Source organism: Lycorma delicatula, chromosome 10 (genome assembly GCF_047948215.1).
Source record: "Lycorma delicatula isolate Av1 chromosome 10, ASM4794821v1, whole genome shotgun sequence".
NCBI lineage: Eukaryota > Metazoa > Arthropoda > Insecta > Hemiptera > Fulgoridae > Lycorma > Lycorma delicatula.
In genome coordinates, this window is record NC_134464.1 from 117,791,741 (window position 1) to 117,813,894 (window position 22,154).

The 22,154-nt window shown below is 28.4% G+C and overlaps 1 protein-coding gene and 1 long non-coding RNA gene across 3 annotated transcripts in view; one reads left to right on the forward strand and one right to left on the reverse strand.

Moving 5' to 3' along the window:
- LOC142331526 (uncharacterized) overlaps positions 1-22,154 on the forward strand; it is a 37,476-nt gene that overhangs the window by 12,395 nt on the left and 2,927 nt on the right. Inside the window, exons 2-3 of the long non-coding RNA XR_012758022.1 lie at positions 2,935-3,000; positions 10,357-10,554. This is a non-coding gene — a long non-coding RNA (uncharacterized LOC142331526). The remainder of the gene's footprint in view (positions 1-2,934; positions 3,001-10,356; positions 10,555-22,154) is intronic.
- LOC142331525 (fatty acyl-CoA reductase wat-like) lies at positions 306-21,867 on the reverse strand. Of its 2 annotated transcripts, XM_075377504.1 has the most exons (9): positions 21,597-21,867; positions 16,422-16,661; positions 12,729-12,874; positions 9,265-9,374; positions 6,754-6,943; positions 4,056-4,304; positions 2,329-2,586; positions 841-961; positions 566-703 (listed from the first exon to the last, which is right to left on the reverse strand). In XM_075377504.1, the coding sequence occupies exons 1-8, from the start codon at positions 21,801-21,803 to the stop codon at positions 850-852; spliced, it is 1,512 nt and encodes a 503-aa protein (XP_075233619.1). In that variant the 5' UTR covers positions 21,804-21,867; the 3' UTR covers positions 566-703; positions 841-849. The 2 variants fall into 2 exon arrangements, with proteins under 2 accessions (XP_075233617.1, XP_075233619.1); XM_075377502.1 differs by lacking the exon at positions 841-961 and having other exon boundaries at positions 306-703.

Below are 22,154 nucleotides of genomic sequence, written 5' to 3' on the forward strand. Positions count from 1 at the left end.
TTGTAAATTTTTGAGCTGAATATTTTTCAAGTATAAAAGTCTGTTTCATTTTTTGAGAATGTATCTGCAGCAGTAATCTACTTCATCGTGATGAATGAAGTTTAACTTCGCCTTCTTTTTTGACGAAATATATTTTGTTATACAATAGCATGCCTGCCAACTGAAGGAGGTATTCATCATCACAAATTTAAATATATAAATTTTTATTTTATTTTAATTAAACATTTACATATTGTAATTATAAAAGATTTGATAATTAACAAAATACTTTTAACACTAATTATCCTAGATGGTTCATACAATACTAGTATTTAATTTTATAATCTACATTGTATGATTCTTGAATAAATTGAATAAATGTATAAAATGGTGCTTTTAGTCATGCACGTATTCATCATTTAGATCATTATTGTTATCAAATATAAACATTCCACTTCTTAAAGAAATATATTGAACTGGTATATCATCCTCATATTTATCTAAATATTTTTTAATAATGTATGCGATTAAAACTGTTAATGAAGCTTGCATTATTTTCTTCATTTTTATAACATATAAATGTGTTGAACTGTATGTAAAATAATCATAAATTAAGGCTACAATTATTGAACCAAAGCTTGTAATGAAACCAACAGCAATCCATGTTATGTACCCAAATACAAAAATGAAGAATATTAATAATATGTAATTTGACAAATATATCCTGAAAAAAAAACACAAAAAACAAAGTTATTGAGAATGATACAATTATGTATTATTATTATTACTAATATTTTTATTATTATTTTTTTATAAACAGATTGTCTCAACATCCACGCCCACAGGTGTGCTTTAAAATACCTGTGACTATTAAGAAGCTGGTTCAACCAATACCCAGTTCCCCATGTCCAGCCATCTCTGGTCTCTGGAATCAGTCTGTAGGTTTATCTGCCATTTGTCAATTGATCCCATCTTTTGCCACCTGCAGAGATTTGTTAAACACTTTAATAGAGTAATGCATATTTTTAATTTTTATTATTGCAGAAACTCTTAAATAAATGAGCACCAGTGATGATAAGTTACTTTTACAAAAAGCATTCATATTTCACTGAATACTACTCCACAGTGCACAGAATAATGTAGATTAACAGGACCTTAACCTCATAATAGTAGTATTGTATAAGTACAAAAGTACTTTCATTTTTTTTAATAATGATTATTTTTCTTACAAAAAAGCTATTCAATTTTATTAAAAAAGTATAGTGATATTTTTAATCATCTGTATAAAAATCAATGTGTTATTTGTTATACATCAACCGAAGCACACTAAAGACAAATAAATCTGTCTAAATATACTACTTCTTTATTTGTAGATATTAAGAACACTTTTGATAATGTCCAATGAAATGAGATATTTAAAATTGTGTCGGGGTATAGCTAATGAATAATTTATACAATTTGTAGAAGGATTAGTTGCGTTATAACAGCAATTGAAAATTTACAAAATTTAATTGTGAAAGAAATAGGACAAGAATACCTCAAGTCTATGATTTTTCTCTACTTGTACTTAAACGAATAAAAAAGTAGGTTTAATAAATATAGGTTAAAAATAAGGACTTAGCTAATGATATAGTTGTTCTAGTGGAAATAAAAAACTAATTAAAATAAATTCTGGTAGTATTTTGATAATAAACATAAGTAATGAAGTATGACTGACATTAAGGTAGATGTTCAAAAATTTTGAAAAGAGGTGACATATCAGAATTATGAGAATTTTGTTATTTATATGATAAAATCACAAAGGAATGGGAAAGTAAAGATGATATTAAAAACAGATTAGCGCCAGCAAAGAGAAGCATTTATGCAAAAAAATAAGTCTGCTTATACCAAATATATATCTAAGGATTGGTCAGAAAGTAAGAAACCCTTAAAATCATTTGTATAAGAAATAAATGAAACAGGTTCATAAAATACAACATGATAGATTTAAAGCAGTTGACCTATACCTTGTAAAATGGAGTATTATTAGATCGGTAGGTTTAATGGTAGTCTTTCCAAATTTGGTTAGTGAGGTTGTGTAGAGTATAATAACGGTATGGCAAAATACCGTTACAAATTCACTGATCAGTTTGGGAAAATTGATAACAGCATAAAATAAAACATTAATAACTCATTCTCAAAGCAGTAGTTTTTTAGAAGTAGTTTTATGTGAAAATAGAATAACATTTTTTTTAATGATATCACATGATGAAGAATGTTATAAATATTTTTGAGATTAGCACAGAAGAATAAGAATAGAGAATACTATCTAATGTAATGCCAAAAAAAAGAAAATTTTAGACAACTAACCACTTTGCCCTTTTCTTTGCAGCTGGAATAGTTGATAAATCATCTTTCAATAAATACTGTCTTATTCCTCTCATATAATTATAAAAATATTCTTCCCAATTAATATCTTCAACATTAAATGGAAATATTTCTTTATCTTTTTGATCTAATGATTTCCACAAATGTTGAGTATTCTTGTTAGAAAAATCCCATTGTCTTTTACAGAAATATGATATTAACTGTGTAAATTTGTCGACATTCTCTGATATTTTTACCAGCCTGAAAGTATACCAACAAAAATAAAATGAGTAATATGTTTAACACAGTTTTTTTTTTCACTAAAAATATTCAGCAAGACTGCTATAAATAAATACAAGCATAAACATTTAATAAACAATGAACATTGTATTTCTGATATTAACACAACTTTAGAAATATTGGAAATTAATAAAGATGATATAAAATTAAATATATTTGAAAAATATTACATGTATAAATACAAACAAAATTTCAATTTGATAGCCATAGACAGTATTTGAAGGAGGCCTTATAAATACTGCAACATATAGCAGTACACGTGGAAATTAATACGCAATCATTATTTTAGTATTTTTACTTTTATTACAGAATAACAATTATTTCAATCATGACTGAGGATGCAGGATCCGCGAAGTACTTCAATGAAAAATTAAGGTAAGGTATGTCTTATCTCAATACATTGTACTACGTGTTTTATTTTTCAAAAAATTAGATATAATTTTAACAGTAAAGTGGAATAATATAAAAAGAATAATTTCAGTAAAGTAAATATAGATATCAGTATTTAATTAATTTTTCTGTTAATTTTTATTTCAGAATTGTTTCTAACTTAATGTTGTAATTTAGCCCAGGAAAGTGTATGAAGATAAAAAAAATGTAGGTATAAATTTTCTGGATTAAACACTTTGTCTACTCGGCAACTTTTCAACTAATCTCCTCATTTTCTGATTCTTTTGTAAAACATTTATCAATAGTGTGTGATTAAGTGAAATGTGCCAAAATCTAAAGTGAGAGTACATTTCTACAGCACTAACAGCAGGACTTACTGCAGAGTGATGTAATTACTGAAGGTCAAATATTTAGAAAGAAGTAATCTTTAAAGTACTATAGAAATTATTCAGGAAAGTTGAGCAATTCTTATACTTATCCTTTTCTATTTAGCTTCCGAAACCATTGTAAGATATTATTTAAGAGGATAATATGTATGAATGTGAATGAAGTGTAGTCTTTTACAGTCTCAGGTCATCCACTCCTGAGAAGTGTGGTTAATTGAAACCCAACCACTGAAGAACACCGGTATCCATGATCAATATTCAAATCTGTATAAAAGTAATTAGGGTAGTAACTAGGATTTGAACCTTAGAATTCCCAACTTCAAAATCAGCTGATTTGCGATGAGTTAGACCATTAGACCAGCCCAGTGGGCTCTTATACTTGCCCTGGGAAAATAAATGTATCTTTATTTTCATATAAATATCTGTATCTATTTTTAAATGTATCGATTTTAATTAAACTTTTAAATTATAATTTCAACTCCACCATTTTGTCTACCTCTATGATTGAGTGGAACATTTGGCATGATGCCTTTTCTTAAGTGGATAATCTTAAAAAGTAATACTTACAAAAGTGTAATCAAGGAATAAACTCTCGCCAGACTTGGCTCTAGTTTCCTGTTATAAATTATCATACTGTTATAAACAAAATCTTACCTTTTTTCTTTACCAAAAATTTGTGCAATTGTATCTATCAGTAATGCTGGTAGATAATGGAGAAAGAACTTAAAAATGCTGAATTTAAATTTGTCCTTTACCAAAATGAGAATGGGAATTGTATAGGCAAAGATGGAAATTGGCCAGAATCTTTTGCCAAGTTTAGTGAAATTATCCCATGTCACTGGATTTTGTGCGCCTGAAACCATATTGTACGTTGGTGGATCTTCAATACTGTCCTTTTTTGTTCTGTAACAAATTTTTTAAAAATTTTATGATAACAATACAGGAAAAGTAGTGTAAGATTAGCTTATTTCAGTTTGAAAAATATCTCATTAATATTACAGTAACTACATTTCCTCAAAATTCTAAACTTTTGAAGTTACAGGAAGTAGTAAACCTGCAGATTTAAACTACAGCTGCACCTACACAAATTCAACTAACAAATATACTACAAATGGATTCTTATAGACTTTATAATGTAAATATAAACAGACTGCAGTAAACAACTGAACATCTTTTTTTCTCATATTAAATTACACTAAAATTTAAAATTAAGTCATCTCACTCGAAAATACACTAAGTTCCTGCTGAATATCCTTTTTAGATTGAACAGGGAATGAAAGTGTACCTAATAGTAAATGAAGGATTAGGTAATTAAATAGTATCTTTGTAAATACAAAATTTGTTAATGGTACAAGTGTAAAAAATCTTAATATAAAATACTATAGTTTCTGTTTTTTACAAACTGTTTCTGTTTTTGTCATACTGTTCTGAATTCAGAAATACATAAGTGCATTTTTACAGCAATGTTAATGGGCTTAATAATATTACTCCAAGTAAAATTTTTTTCTGCAAATGTTGAAGAAGATCTTTAAAAATACAGCAACATTCTCATGTAACTACTTTACTCTTATCTGAGAGCATTTTTTTAGGTGATTTTTTTAAAAATAAATACTAAAAGGTTTTTTTAATAAATATTTTTCAGTTTTTTAGCTTCCTATCCTGTTTTCTTTACTAAAGAGTTCCTAACCCAATATAAGATGTTTAACAATCATACTAACAATTTTTTTGGCATCCAAAGTGGCAACACTAAAGTTACATATGATTATGTAAACAGATCTGATTTATATTTTTAGTCTATTGGGGGATACTTAAAAATACATTTCATGAAACAAGTTTTTGTTGTGTGTTACAAAAATGATTAATACTAATTATGAGCAATATTGTGTGTGTTAAACTCTGTGAGAATGCTATTGAAACTTTTTCAAAATTGAAAAGGGCATATGGATATGACACTCTGTCCTGAGCCCAGGTTTTTAGGTGGTTTAAAGTATTTTCAGATAGCTGGCAATCAGTTGCGGATGATCCATGCTCTGGAAGATCGTAATGCCAAAAAGTCTGTCAGATTTTGACAAACAAATTGGACATGAAAAAAGTTTGTACAAAATTGGTCCCAAAAAACCTCACTGTTGAACAGAAAAACAACAGGGTGGAAGTGTACCACAATTTTTTAGGGTGAATTGAAACTGATGAATTTTCTAAAAAATTTTATTACTGGTGATGAATCTTGGATATTTGAGTATGACCCAGAAACAAAATGCCATAGCAAGGAGTGGCACACTTCAAACTCATCATGTCCCAAAAAAGCAGAAATAAACAGTTCAAAAATCAAAACCATGCTAATTTGTTTCTTCGATAGTAATGGCATTGTCCATAAGGAATTTTTTGTCTACAGTACAGATTGTAAATCATTATGTTTACCAAGAAATTCTTGAAAGACTGCAGAAAAGAGTTGCTTGCATGAGATCAGTCATCAAAAACAACTGATGTTCCATCATGACAATCCACCTTGTCATACTGCCATCTCAATTAATGAGTTTTTGGCAAAAAAAAAAACATTGCTGTAGTTCCTCAACCACCTTATTCACCTGACTTGAGTCCCTGCAACTTTTTCCTGCTCCTGACTTTAAAAAACATTTCAAAGAACACCATTTTGGATCAGTCGCAAACATAAAAAAAAAACGTAACCGACCATCTGAAGGATATTCCGGTTTCTGAGTTCCGACAGTGCTATGAAGAGTGGGAAAACTGATTGAAGCATTGCTTGGCTTCTCAAGGAAACTATTTTGAAGGTGATAGAGTTCATGTATAATTGGATTGTAAATAAAAAGTTTTTCTGAAACAGTCTCATTACTTTATTTACAGACCTCGTACGTTGTAATTTGTGTAGTGTTTATGATCTGATGTATGTGTATTGTGGAAGACTTTCGGCAAATAATATTAAAAAAATCTAGTAAACCTTTAGAACACATCCTACATATTTCCAGCATAACAGCTACATTAAGAGTGGTTTTTATATTCCAAAAAAATGGTCGTTTCTAAATAATATTGAACTAGTATTATACTTACAAACATGTAACTCTTATACCAAATGAACAGATTTAATTTAAATGTAATAAATTTGTTTAATACATTCCATTGTGTAGTTGTCTTTCTGACTCAAAAAGATGCCAGGAATAAGTTTAGCTTTACTGTACTGCTGGACAACAATTCACTTATCACTGGAATAGCTAAAAAAATATGTATCTAGAAAAAGTTTGATACATATAAAAAGGTTCTTAAAAATTAAAATCGGTTCAATTTATCATTAAAAATATTTCATGTATTATAATTTTTATTAAAATTTAAAACTCGCCTGCAATTTAAATTCCATACAGAAGCAATTATTATGTTAGCTACCATATCAACAGGTATTACATCAGCTGTAACATTAGGATCACATTCCATTACTCTTATAAATCCAGTTGCATATCCAACACCAACTCCAGAAGTGCCATACAAATTATCAATCCAACCTGGGACAGGTTCTTTACTTGAACTTGTGACTGAAAAATATAAAACAAAAACTAGTTACTGAAGTAAATTTTTTATTCAATAAACAGATTTTATTTTTCTCTTTATTCAATAGTTGTTCATAGACTAATTTAAATTAAACCCAGTTCGAGAGATAAAATATTTAAGTTACGGGCCCTAAAGATTATAGTTTTAACATAAAACTCTGTTAAGCAGGTCAAATAACATCAAATGGACTATTTATCCACTATTTAATAGCATAATAACCCACAATAAAGTTATGCATTATTTTCTTGTTCATTTCTAATCCAGCTGTATTCAATCATTGTGAAAATAATGTTATTTAGAAAAATGAAAATTCTTAAAATCTTAGGTTGTTGAGTAGATGTTCTGATTTCCAGAAGACTGATTTCTATTTGGCAGAGTTTATTTGTAGTATAACTGAATCACTAAGCTTCTATTACTAGTTTCTGTATAAATTTAATATTGTCAGTTTTTTAGATATTAGTGTTTTACATACAAAAATACTTCACTAAATAAGGCTCAAATTGTCATTGTCTGCACAAATAAAAGTACATCATGCTTATATATAAAGTAAAAGCATGTGTAAACAAACGATTTGTTTTGTTTCAAGTTAACCATTACACAGAGAAACAAATAACTATACCACACACATATATCACTATACCACAGCCTTTAATATTTACATAGTTAACTTTTGCTAACCATATCATAGAGAAATTAAATTAAATTAAAGTTATAGATCTACCAAAACTGAAAAACTTCAGATACTCCATAAATACATAAAACAAATGCTCAGATTTCAACACAAACAATATTAAGTATATATAAATTCATAGTGATAAAAGAAAGAAATGAATTGATATGCTTGAAATCTGACATATTTTTTGTATCATTCTAAATATTTTTCTTCTGAACTCAAAAATACCACTCATTCTTTAAGCAAAAATAGCATTGAGTTACTGAAGATTGCCATAATAATGTTTAAAAATATTTGAAAACTTTTTTTAAATTTTAATTCATTTAGTTCAGATTGCCTTTAAAAGAGTTGATAATTTAAAAAAAAAAATCTTTTTTTCATACCACCACTGACAAAAATAAGAAAAAACAGTTTTATATTACGTACATTGTGAATATTTATTTAGATTTTATATTCATAAAAAAAAATTACTTTTATGTCTTTTATAGTTACTGGTAGTAGACCTATTATCTTTGATAAAATTTAAATACTATATGGCCCAGAGATGTTTAATATTTGATAAAATTAAAACTGAATAAATATCCAAGTCTATTAAACAGCTCATTAAAAAGGGATAAAAAAATTATCTAAAACCATGTTGGTTCTGTTAAAAAAATCTGATATATTTTATGTAAATAAGTATTGTATTTCTAGATTAATTTCTTCTTCCTAACAAAAGAATTGGTTCTCCTCTTTCTCTTTTGTTAAACATAATTTTTTACATGTTTATAACTACCCCTCAGATTTTTTTCTGTACACACTTTAACAATTCTCTTTTATTTTTATTTCATTTATTGTTTTCTTGTGTTTTACTTTTCTGTTTACTTTTCTAGGAGTTTGTTAGAATGCATTTCCTGAGTAATTCCTGTTTACCCCTACTCACTTAAAAGTAAGTTGGCTCAAGTTAGTTGTTCCCTCACAAGGTATTTTAAGCTCATCTCCTTTTTTGTTTGTTCACATTACACATTTACTTTAAAAACAACAATTACAAATTATTTTCTATAGTTTAAATACTTTCTGTCAGTGAAATTTATTAGTAATATATGCTAATAAGAAGAAAGGAAATGGCAATAATCTAAAAATTCTTAGTTTACTGCATCTTCTAATGCTGATTGGTCTTCTTATATTAGTAAGTTATACACTGGAGTGTTTATAATAATAACTGAGCAATTGTTCTGATATTGAATTATTTAAAAGTATGTGGGACATTTATCTTGATTTCCACTTTTCCTTAATATGTCAGAATTTTCCTTCATCACTTACACTGCAATTTTTTAATGATTTCTAATCTCAGGCCAATTTTTTTTGGACATTGAAAATAACTGAGCCCCAAATTATCAAAGATAAACGTGATATATGCATTCAAATCCAAATAGTAGTAATTACTTCTTTAATTGGATTTGAACCTGGGTTTAGCAACATAAATAACAATTCTTAAACTATGATTGTAATCACTAACCTATGCAGCAGCAGATTTGATAAAAATAACCAGCTGCTGGTATTCTGAAGAAGACAGAATTTATTTTAATTTTATGCCATATTAATTATTTTTTTATTAATTAATGTAGAAGGTTCCGGGAATAGAATACTTACTTATGCTGGGCCTTACAATAATGACAGGAAGTCCTTTACCATATTGTTTAATAAGACTTTCAGCAACCCTCTTAGTATATATGTATGTATTAGGACAATCCTTTAACAATCTGAAAAAGCAAATTTAGTCTTTTATTAAGATACATTTAAACACATTTCTTTAGAATATCAGTAACTATTTGCAAGTAGATGCCAACCACACATGACAGCATATTCATTTATTCTAATTTAAAAATTACATCTTAAACTTTATTTGGCCCCTACACATGTATGATATGCATTTTAAGCATATCTATATTTCTTATAGCATTCACTTTATCAACAGTGTTAGGTGTAACTATTCAATTATTAAGTATTCATTCATATACTGAATTCATAACAAAAAGAGCTTTTCATTTTTAATATGATCTTTCTGTGTTATGTTATGTTTTGTCACTACAAATTAATAAATATGACAATATATTTTTACAACTAAAACATTCTCATAAAATAATTGTATATATATTATAACTAGTCATTTTTCTGGTTTGGCCTTAGTTTTCCAACAGAAGGTAAACATTTTGAATAGATTTAATAAAAATGAAATAGAAAATAATAATATATAACAAAATTTAATAGATTATTATAAGTTAAAGAAATAATTGAATAAAATTACAGTATTATACTTGCTGAATCAGATTACTGAAATTATATAATGTATGGACATGAAGAGAAGTAATAATTAAAAACATTAAAACTGGGCAGGCACACCAAATGTTTGTTGTTGATGATTGTGTAGCTATTTATCATAGTTTAATAAAAAAATTCTTGTAAAAGAATTAATAAAACACTTAATAAAACACCTTTATTATTAAGACTATTTTAATATAATAGAGTTAAACAGATTATTAAAGTATCTAAAGCAATCACTAAAAAGTGAACTGTTAGTAATATGAACTTTCTAAGGCATAGAAATGCAGTTGGGTATCTTTGCAACACATGTCCACGATAATTATTGTATATCAGTTTGGTTTAAGTAAACAAAATTTATAGTCTCTAAACTTACCATAGATATGAATTTTGTTGCTTAAGTTTTAATCATTAACATTTCAGATATGCCGCTAATATGTATGCCACATTCCACAGAAAATAGGACTATTGAGAGAATGAGGCTGGCTGCTATCACTGCAATAAAAGTAATTGAAGTAATTGATCCTGTTTATTGACTTACCATTGAAATAGCTGAACTTGCACAAGAAACAAGACAGGAATGTTATAAAAAGTGTAGTATTTGAACTGCACAAAACCAAGGTCAGATTGTTTTTAGTACTAAATGAAAATTAGTAGTTCTTGTTAATAATCATAAAGAAAATAATGGAAACGAGATTAGAAAATTGAAAATATGAAGTAAATTCCATGAAACAAAGTGGAAAGATGCCTAATTTTTGGAAGTGGCCTACAAAACCAGACCAAATCTGATGTGACAAACAACATAAAGTGAAAAATATTTTCTCCAATATTGGAAAATGCTAGAGGAATTTAGAGTTTTCCTTAAACTGTGTTTAAATTTATAGGCAAAATAGAATGATGAGAACTTTCTATAGGCTGATTAGAAGTTCAAAGATTATTAATTTTTTTGCTAACTCAAATTAATTCATTTCCAGATACAATATTATTCATTACCTGCTAATTATTGTTCATTCACGACTGATTTTGCACTCTCTAAATTTATGAACATTTATTGTTGTAATTTTATTCAAAAAATATTAAAATAGCTATTTTAATTTTTCAGTAATTTCTATAGAATATGTTACAGTACCATTTTTTCTAAATGACAATAAAGATTAAATTATTGAAAGTTAAAGCTCTGCAAGTTCTAACATTTTCATTTTCTGGAGCATTCATCCTGTTAAACTTGACTTTTAATTATTGCACAGTCTTAATCATAGCTTTACAAATAAGGGCTCATCTTAATTAATCTGGCAAAGAGAACATTCCAGTTATGTGAAAAAGTAACTAAACATAAAATTAGTATCTTTTTAGTAAAATAGTATCTTTCATCTTTGAATCACAGAAAACAGCAAAATTAAGTTATGATTGTTCTCCTTAATAGTTATTGCAAATCAATTTGTTTGACTAAATTTTTAATAAAGCATAAACATGAATAACTATTGTTAAAATTTTTATGTTTTAATCATCTTTATTGTTTAGTCATTATAAACTACTAAGCAATAATTGGGAAAAGGAACGACTACCCTCACTAGGGTTACATGAAGATAGACTATAAGAAATCATTATAACCATTTAAGTTGGTGCATACCATCAACCTCAACAGAAAAACTCAGGGTTTTGTCAAACAAAATTCCAAGCCTTAATAACTTAATATAGAGTAGTCATTGTAAAATATCATTTATGGAAACATGTAAGTGACTTGAAGTGATGATGTTACCAAGTAGTTAGGGATAGCCCCCTTTTCACTCTCTATCTCTCTAAATGTTTCCTCTTTTTATGATTGAGATAATTGGTTTCAGTTTGTATTGTTTTTACTACTTACACCAAAGGCCTACTTCATTGAATTTATATATCATTCTTTTTAATTTTTGGGTGGTGGGGTTAAGGAGAAACTTAAAAATTTCAAACAGGACAATGTCATTGGAATTTTCATATCATTTTAAAGAGCTTGATAATATGAGAAAATTTATTTAATTAAAACTAAATTCTGATTGCCCAAAATTCAGTTCCAGTTATCTCAATTATAAAAAAACATTAGAGGGGATGGCTGTAAAGTTACTTTTCAGCCACTAGTATATATGTTTTGTTTTATCCATATTTAAAGACAAATGATAGTATTCAGCCCTTGGAGCTGAGGCAATATCAATGCTTTATTTGCAGCATCAGAAATATTATTTAAGTAAAAATTATTACTTAATATAATTTATGAGTATAAACATATACATTGCATTTATTACATATATATTTTTAACTTATTTAAATGAATAATATGAAGAAGGCTTCAAAATAGTAATATTAGGAGAAAGTCATATGTCATTGATCCATAGCTAGATGGATATTATTAGGTGTTTTTAATAATATTGTTGCAATACTATAGTCCAGTCGGAATCCACATTGATATTCATGAAAGAAATTAAACGCAGATTTACACCTGTGACGGTCTAATTACACCTGCATACACTAGTTTGTCAATGGTTCATGTTCATTCTGTTATGGGCGACAGTGTTCGTAACATCAGTAGGAATATTAAGAAGTGTTATACTTAATGTTGTCGTCATTTTTGTGATAGTTCCAAGTAGTGTTGTACCCAATATAATGAACGCCACCCAGTTTTATAGATTAGTTTGTCAATTGGACTTAATTTGAACATATCATGTACACCTATGGCAATAGTACTCAATAAAAATGTCTTACTAAAAATAAAAGTTTGTTTTAAAAAATTACTGCATAAGATTTACAATAATTATTATTACATGGGTGTAAGTTGATCCAACTGCTGATCATTAAGACATTCTGTTATAATGATTAATTGTTTATCATCAATTGGTGGTTCATAAACCTTTTCTTTAATTTTACTTAAATGACAGTTTGAGTAAGCTGTAGATATGTGTACAAATGCCTGGAACAGTAAAATTAATTATATTTATGAAATCCCTATTTATATGCACATAACATGTGTAGCTTGAAATAAAATTAGATCATTACCCATGAAAAAACACTATTCATTATTATGGTAATTGTAATATGAAATGAATGGAAAATAACACTTTTATATACATAAAACATTTTTAATGTTCTTTAAATTCCTTTTTCACATTGTTTTTTTTATTTAATAATAATGAATAATAATAGAATACATTAATGTATTTATTTATACTAATTGAACTTATTCAGCCATTTTAATCATCTTCTGCTTCTCAAATTCCATGCCTGACTACTTCCTGTAAGTGTTTCAGTTGTTATTTATTTCTTCACAGTCTCAGCTACTTTGCATTCTCTCTAAATTTCTCTCTTCTTTCTAATGACCATTTCCAAACCCTTATTAATCTCCTATTCTTCAACATGGTTTTAGGAATCCACACTTTCAAACTACATCTTTCTCAAGCTCAATTAAAATGTAACTAGAGTGAGATTTTAATTTCAAATCATTTTATTTTCATCTTGGATTCTCCATATTCAATTTCATAAAATGATTTCCTCATTCCTAATCTTCTCCTTTAGAGAATTAGTTTACCAGAACTCATGTCTATTGCACATTTGTTCTTTGTACTCTAAGAAACAGATTAAGGAACAGACATTTGTATTTAATGATTCTCTACATACTTGTATGTCTTGTACATCTTCTTAGATTTCTACTTCATTCCACAAATCTGAGTAAATACATGACCTACATTTACCTCCTCCTTTTTTCACTATATTGATAATGTCAGTTTCATGTCTAAAATTTGAAATTAAGAGATGCAAAGATGAATTTGAGTTTTTTTGTTTTACCTGTTGATATTTGTAAATCTCCTCTGTGCCATTCAGATTTATACAAATCTGAAAATCTGATGGCTTCCCATAATTAACATAAAAGTAATATTTTGAAATTATACATACAAAGTTAAACTGGTTATGTGTTTATTTTCTTTATAGTGTGTAATGACTTATTAAAAAATGTATTTATATGTCTATAATAAACACTTCTTTTAACAACCATTTTTTTCAAAAAACTATTCTGTTCTTGGTCTGTGAAACAGAGTAGTACTGTAGAACTCTACCTCTCTCTTTACTATTAAATACATTATATCCCTTGAATCTTTTTAAATTAACAAAAAATTGAAAAAAAAAAATTATGTGATTCAAAACACATTGTACCTTTAAGAAAACACAGGAAACTTTATTAATGGTGTCTAAGAGGTGCAAGTCTTGTTTTACTTGACCACTGTGCCACTGCAGCACAGTCATTTAACAGAAATTAAAAACTTCCAATACTCAAACCTTTCTTACCAAAAAATGATTCTATATATGGGAACTAAGATAAACTGAACATTGTGATTATTTGAGTGTTATTTCTTCTCTAGGCACTTTAAATTCCAAATTTTTTTTTTGTAATTAACAAATTTATTAGTATTGTGATATAGAAACTCTTTTTTTTACCACTTTTCCTTTGGCACAAGTAAATAAAAGAATTTCATCCGAGATCAGTTCTACTACTTCGCAGGGACCTCTAATCACTTAAGTTTGAAAAAATATATATAAATGTTGCATTATGAGTGTTGCTGTAGGATCTGGTAAAAACATAAGTATCAGGATTCCCCTTTATTTAAAGTATTTAATAATAGATGCATTCAACTATATATTTTAATTTTTTCAGTTTAACATAATCACACAGGATTCTTGTAAAAAAAAACACAAACAAAAATTAAAATTGAAGGAATAAATCACTTAAATTTGCAGGTTTTTGTTGTAGAAACATTAGTTTTTAATTTTAATTTCTGGCTTTATGAAATAATTAATCTATTTACTGTTACATAATAATTATTATTACATAATAGTTATATTAAACACTTAAAAAAATTAATTAAGTAGTTAACATTAATAATTAATTATAAATAATACTAGTAATATGTCTATTGGTGTATATAGCATTATTATTCCAACAGCAACTATAAATTATATTGCAATCACAAAGTACTTTATAGAAAGAAAAAAAATATTTATATAATTGTTGTATTGCCCTTTTTTGTAATGTTATTTTGCATAAATAAGATTAACATTTACTGATTTTCCCACATGTTTCATATTATTTACACTTCACTGTACAGAATAACCACTATTGATGACGTTCCATAGTTTGACCTTGTAGTTCCTGGATTAATTTTAAAATATATCTTAAATATTTAATTTTTAACTGACTTCATAAACCAAGCAGGTTCTCAGTTAAGCTTATGAGTTCAGATATTATTTGAGAAGTATTCCGCAGATCATGTTAAAGCTTTAGCAAATGAATGTACATTGTCAACATGCTGTATGGCAAGTAACAATTCATCTTTTGAATCTCAGTCTCAGGCTGACCAATTCTAAAACTTTCCTAAAAAAAAATAATATTCCATACACTTTCTTGTTATGTTCAATTTGTTTTATTACTTGTATTTTTCACTACATTCTGGCAGTAATATAACAATTCAAAAATCTGGTAAAGGGTTGCATAACTTTTCCAGCTATACCTTTGACAGATTTTTATTTCAAATATCCCGTAGGGTTTTTAAATGTTATTTACTTAATTATGAATTATTTAGATTACAATTGCAAAAAAAAATCAAAATGTACATAAAAAATTTTGAGTCAAATTGTTCCTTTTGATCAAAGAACTTTTTTAACTTTAAGAATTCTGCAGTATTCAAAGTATGATTGAGAAAAAATCGAAAAATTAGTAAAAAATGTTGGGTCTAATTGATCTCCTTGACCATATTTTTTTTCTCATCAAAGTTACAATGTATTTAGAGTATAAGTACTTAAACAGAAAGGTTCCATTTGCTGTTAGCTATCACATTTGGAATCCATAACTTGAAATCAATATTTAATGGAATTTATAACTTGAAAAATGAATAAAGCATGAGAAATTATTAAAAAAACTCCATATTGTGGGTCTTATGGAACTTCTTTTTCAGAAAAGTTTCCATTTTGTCTACATTAATACTAGATACGGTTAGATTTTCAACCCTGAAAATTAAAGTTTAAACAGTTGTAATTTTAAGTACAGGTCTCATTTATCCTCCTTTTTGGGGGGCTTAAAAGTTTATTTATTAGTCCTGATTTTTTGCTTATTTTAAAACTTTTTTACAAAGAGGCTTATCAAATATTAATGTGAATTTTATATAAATTTTTAATATATGATTTTTTTTTTAATTTTTGTATAAAAATAAAAAAAATGTTAGATAGGAGAACGAAGGAGAAATTGCCATTTTTCCTAAGGATATTTTTATATTAGTTTTACAAGTAGATTCCAAAAAAGTATAGCCAGCCCACCATTTTAGAAACACTCTGTATGTATATGTATATATATATATATATAATTTTGGCCAATTGCTATATTTTCTTGTTATAATTGTTTTTGTTATGTAGCAACAGCCGAAAAAGTAAAACTAAAAGAATCTAATTTTAATTTTAATTTTCAATATTACCTTTAAATGTTTAATTTTATTTGATAAAATAAGCAAGTCTCTTGTAGCAATAACATTAATAGATACTGCCTTCTTGATTTTTTCATCAAATTTAACTGTTGCAGCAGAATGAATAATTATAGTTACATTTTCTATAATCTCCTTTTGATCTGCAGTTGAAAGGCCTAACATAGGTTTACTACAATCACCATTAATAAAGGAGACTTTCTCTACCATAAGCGGATTCACTTTTGAAAAGATCTGTAAAAGATAAAAAACAAGATTGTAAAATATATGTATATACAATATATTATCTTTGATAAAATAAGCAAAATTTAACTTATTAATTTTAGTTAAAATAAATGGAAATACAACCATCTTGCATCTGATACTAAATTGATATATTTCTTTATATTTTGAAACAATTTTCTAGTATGTGGAAGATGTACAAAATACAAGAATATAAAAATTAATTTTTTTTTCAACTTTAAATAAGAGAGAATGTGTTTCTTCCCTGGATAAGTTAAGTAGAAAATAACAAATAAATAAATAATATTTTTCGGTTCAGAATAATGTTGAAAATTCTTTACAGTATTATTATTTAATGATTTCAATCATGTGGTGTTCATTAGAAAGTATTTTTTGTTAAATTTGTTTTAATTGTAACTAACTATTATTTATCACTTTATATTGGATAGCTTTTCAAAATAGAATTATATATCATTGGATTAAAAAATTGTTATTTATTTTTTTTTTTTTATGAAAATTACAATTTTTATTTGTCAGTACTACAACCATTTATTATTATAAATTTATTATTCATTATTTATAAAAAAAAAAAGATTAAACATCAGAAAAAGAGAGAAGTAAATGTACATTTTATAACAATCAAGTTTTTTAGATTACAAACTACCACTTAACGTAAAAAAGTAAGTATTTAAAACTCATATTATAGCAATTGCATTGTCCAATTTGGTCTACTTCACTATACCGATACTGCTGTTTTCTCACCGTGGTGAGTGGTTTTGGTGGTATTTTTTTTAGTTAATAAGTGTTATTGTTATATAGAAAACATGGTTGGTTGTTAAGAGTGTATTGGATTTAAATTTAAATTTTGCTTATGCAGTTATTAAATAGTTATGGTATTTTAATTAGTTAAGGTAATGTCCTTTTTTTATAATGAAATAAATCTAAATGTACAGAGTTTGTTGTTTGTTCAGGGTAAACTTAACTCTATAATAATTAATTTGGGGTGCCTAAACTGGGGTTGCTTTTCGACTTGTTGGAAGGTGGCTTTGGTGAGGGTGCTTTTAAAATCAGGAAAGGATCCAAGTGAGGTCAGCAGTTATCAACCCATCAGCCTCTTGCCGGTAATCAGTAAGTTGCTTGAAAGACTAGTTATGGAACGGCTCTGGGAAAGCATCGATATGAACTCGTTTCTAAATTGAGGCCAGTATGGCTTCATAAAAGGGGGTGGCACCGAAGATTGCATTTTAAATGCTCTTGCTGAGGTGGAAAGCGCCAACTTTAAATATGTTTTGGCAATTTTGATTGACATAGAGGTAGCATTTCCTTCCTTGTGTTGGAGTTCTGCCTTCTATGAGTTGGAACATGCAATGTTTCTGTAGCCTTGCAGGCCGTAGTACGTGACTACTTGTCGGATCGCACGGCTCTGTTTAAGGATGCGCACCTAGTTGTGGAAAAGTCCGTCACCAACGACATCGTTGTCCTTTGCTGTGGAACCTGGTATTCGATTTTTGGGACTGACATTTCCAGAAGGGGTCACGGCCCAGGCTTTCGCCGATGACTGTCTCCTGTTAGTTCGTGTTAATTCACGACCGCAGCTAGAAGACCGAGTGCAGGCGGCTTTTTCACCCGCAGAGGCTGGATGGACATTCAAAATTTAAAGATTTCTGTACCCAAGACGAAGTTTATGCTTCTCAAGGGTGCAGAAAAATTATCGTACAGTCGAAACCCCCGTATTAAATATAAAGACTGTAATCAGCCGAGTGAGAGTTCATAAGTACCTAGGTGTTTTGTTTGATGAGAAGTTACCACATTAGCAACCACATTAGGCATGTAGCGGCGGACGGCGTGTCTGTGATGCACAAGCTTAGGAGGATTGCTCTAAAGGATTACGGACTGTCGGGCCGTCATTTGTACATGGTGTACTGAGGTGTCTGCAAAAGTATGACATCTTACGCGGCATCCGTTTGGGCGCATAGATTGGAAAGAAATCGAGCACTTATTCAAAATTTAAGGAGTGCCCAGCGCAGAACCTTAATTGTATGCACTGGTGTGTTTAAAACAACCATCTACGAGGCTACCACTGTATTGGGAAAGGCTCTCCCAATCGATTTAGTAGTGAAAGTTCGTGCGGCCATGTAAAAATTGCGAAGAGGCAGGGAGGCCGATTTATTTGGGATGCGGTTTCGAGCTGGGCCTGTACCGGAGCGGAATGGTGATCTCAGTGCAACAGTTCTAAATTTCGAACAATTGCTCATTTCTCGCCTGGGGAAGAGGTTTTACAGCCTCGCGATGGAAGCATGGCAGCAAAAATGGCACGCCACGACTAAGGGAAGGTCCTTGTGTAGATTAATACAGGATCTGGGGGGATGGTTTGCCTCTCCTTCGTTTTTAAGGGCAACGGAAGCCCAAGTGCTCTCCAACCACGCCAATTTGAACCAATATTTGTTTCGGTTGCACCTGGCAGCTGATGAGCTGCGCCTCTGCGGGGAAGTCCAGTCGAACGAACATATGATGTTTGACTGCCTAGCTCTTGGCGGGGGCCAGAACTCAGGCCACACTGAAAGTTAGTGGTCAAGGGAAAAATTGGCCACTCACAAGCGGCGAGTCAATGTGGCGAGAACCGCATTGTCGGACCGTCTGAGAGTTCCTTGACGCGGTTGCTTTGTTCAACCGATCTCAGTAAAAGACCTAAGGAAAAAGACTCCTTCTGCGCTTCTATAGGAAGCTAACCGAGAGATATGGCTGGCTACCACCCAGATTAAGGCTTCAACCGTTTTAATAGTGGACAGGTACTTGCTGGCATTCAGCGAATTGCTGTCTTTGACGAGATAAATTAATTATTGATAATCATAAATGTTTTAGTAGTTGACGGGGTGCGCCTACCCATTTTAGTGATATACGTATGACAAATTGGCAGTGGGGGGACACGCAAGCGAATGGTGTATGGTACCACACTTATTCCGCTCACGCTTTTAGGTTAGCTGTAGAAGCTAGTTAGGACACTAGTCACTAAACTGTTTCGTGGCTCAGTAGCTGTTTGTGGCACAGACATTCAGTTTTATGCTTTAGGGTGACTGAATGGGGTGGTGACAGGAGAAATGCCAACCAAACCAATATGCTCTTTTCATTGAACATGCAGGTGTATGAGTAATTTGATATCTACTGTTCTCTTCATCAATATATTTAATAATAATTTTTTTAAATATATTTTTAATAATATTGTTATATATTTATTAGTTGTAATAAAAGGAAATAAAATTGCATATTTACAGTGAGTTAACATCTATAATGGATGCTTGCAACCCATCTGCACTTGTAAAACTACATGACATGAATTATCAATTGCAGTTCAGAAGTTTTTAGTTCACATTCTTTCTACATGCATTGTTAAGTCATTCCATATACATACCAAATTAAAAAGGTTATAACATAAAAGTCATTAAAAAAAATTTTAACATATTAACAAAATAAATAGATTTATGGCAAAGAACAAATTATTTATACCTCCCACTAAATTATAATACTAACCTAAATAAATAATTCAAAATACATTTAACTAATTGTTTTAAAACAAATAATAATAATAATATTATACAATATTATAATATTAAAAAATAGTTAATAATAAAATTGAAATTAAATTAATAAAATTACAATGAATTAATTATATTATTAAATTAAAAGCAGGAGCATATAAAGTAGAATGAAAAGTAAAACTGTAAAAAATTCTGTATATGAATGACTAAAAGAAATTAAAAAAAAAAGTGTTTACTGAAATATTTAGAAGCATCTATATCTAATAAACAGAAATCTAAATAGGTTATCACACAAAAAAAAATAAACATAATTATTTTCAAATATAAATAACATGAAAATATTAGAAATAACAAACAATAAATTTAAATCTCTTACTCTAGATAAGTATAAATAATAAAAAATTGCAATGAAAATACAACACAATAGTTGGATTAGGGAAATAGTATATTATATTACATGTATGTTATAATAAAATTACATTTAATTATTTATTCAAATTATTATATTATAGAAACAATAGTTTCATTGTTTACATAGATTGTAATAGCAGTAGAAGAGCTAGTTTTATATCAGCGGTTGAGATTATATACACGCTTCTATATATTTTAATCTTTGAAGGACTGTTTTTTAATCTAACTTGTGTAATTTTTTATGCTCTGTTTAAGCAGAGATATCTGTAAAAGTAATCAACAAGACAAAAAGTGTAAAAAAAAGCAGTAAGTACACGAAAGTTATTTTTTATAAATAAATTATAAAACTCCTGTATACTCGTGAGAATTTTGCCCCTCTGGTACCACATTGTGATATTATTAAACAACATACAGATAAAAAAAGTCTAAGTGTTTGCAAGAAAACCATCCATCTCAGATTAATTAACTTTGAGATCTGATTCTATAAAACCGCTACCATACTATTACCAGGTTCAAAAGAAATTTCAACTCCAGTGACACCTTCATCTGTATTCTACTCACAGAAAATTTTACAATTTTACAAAACTGGTTCAGGCTTATTACTCCCCAAAGTTCTTATGCTTCCTAGTCTTCACAGTTTCAAACAAAAGCTGAAATATTACATTACCAGAACTACTTCTTTTTCATTTGTTGTGTTTTATCTAATTTAAGTATAAAAGTATTGGAACTACGTACTCTTCAAACCAAAGGGCTTTATGATAAAGTGATTTTTATTTAAAAATTGGTCCTTTATTATTTAAAAAAAATTTTAATTTGCAAATACTACTCTACATGTAAACAGTCTGTAGATCTAAACACAAATAATAATTATTCGTGTAACCTGAATAACTCACATGCACTCAAATTCACTTCATAGACCTAAAGTAACAAATAAAGGATGTTTAAATAAGTTAATAAATTTTCAATATAACATGTAATTTAAAAAAAAAAAATCACTTACAAAATGATTAAATTGCTCCTTAACCCGTTCTTTAACATCTTTGTTTTTTTTTGGTCGCACTATTAAGTGTAACTTTTTAAAATTTGGACAAGATCGCATAATCTTCTCTATGATAACTTTGCCCACAAATCCTGTACCCCCAGTGATTAGTATTATTTCTCCACTATAAAATTGTTGTATTGGAGTTTCTGATAAATTGGAGTTCATGATGACTTCAGTTGTACCATGAAAATAAAAGTTTTTACTAAATTCTTTTAATAATAGTTTCTGTCTAAATACAATTTACTCAGTTACAAACTAGAACGTCATTATTTAGTAGGAAAGTAGTAGGAAAGATATCTGAAAATTAAAACATTAATAAAAAATAAAAATATGATAATTATTAAATAATTTTTTTTTTCTATTGTTGCTTTACAGACTGTTAATTCTGATATTGAACACAGATTAATTAATTCTTAGGTAATTACTTCAGAGAAATAGCTTTTGTGATTATTTCTTAAACACAGAGTTTAGAGAACATTTCCCATGATTATAAAAAAATTACATGAGATACAAACA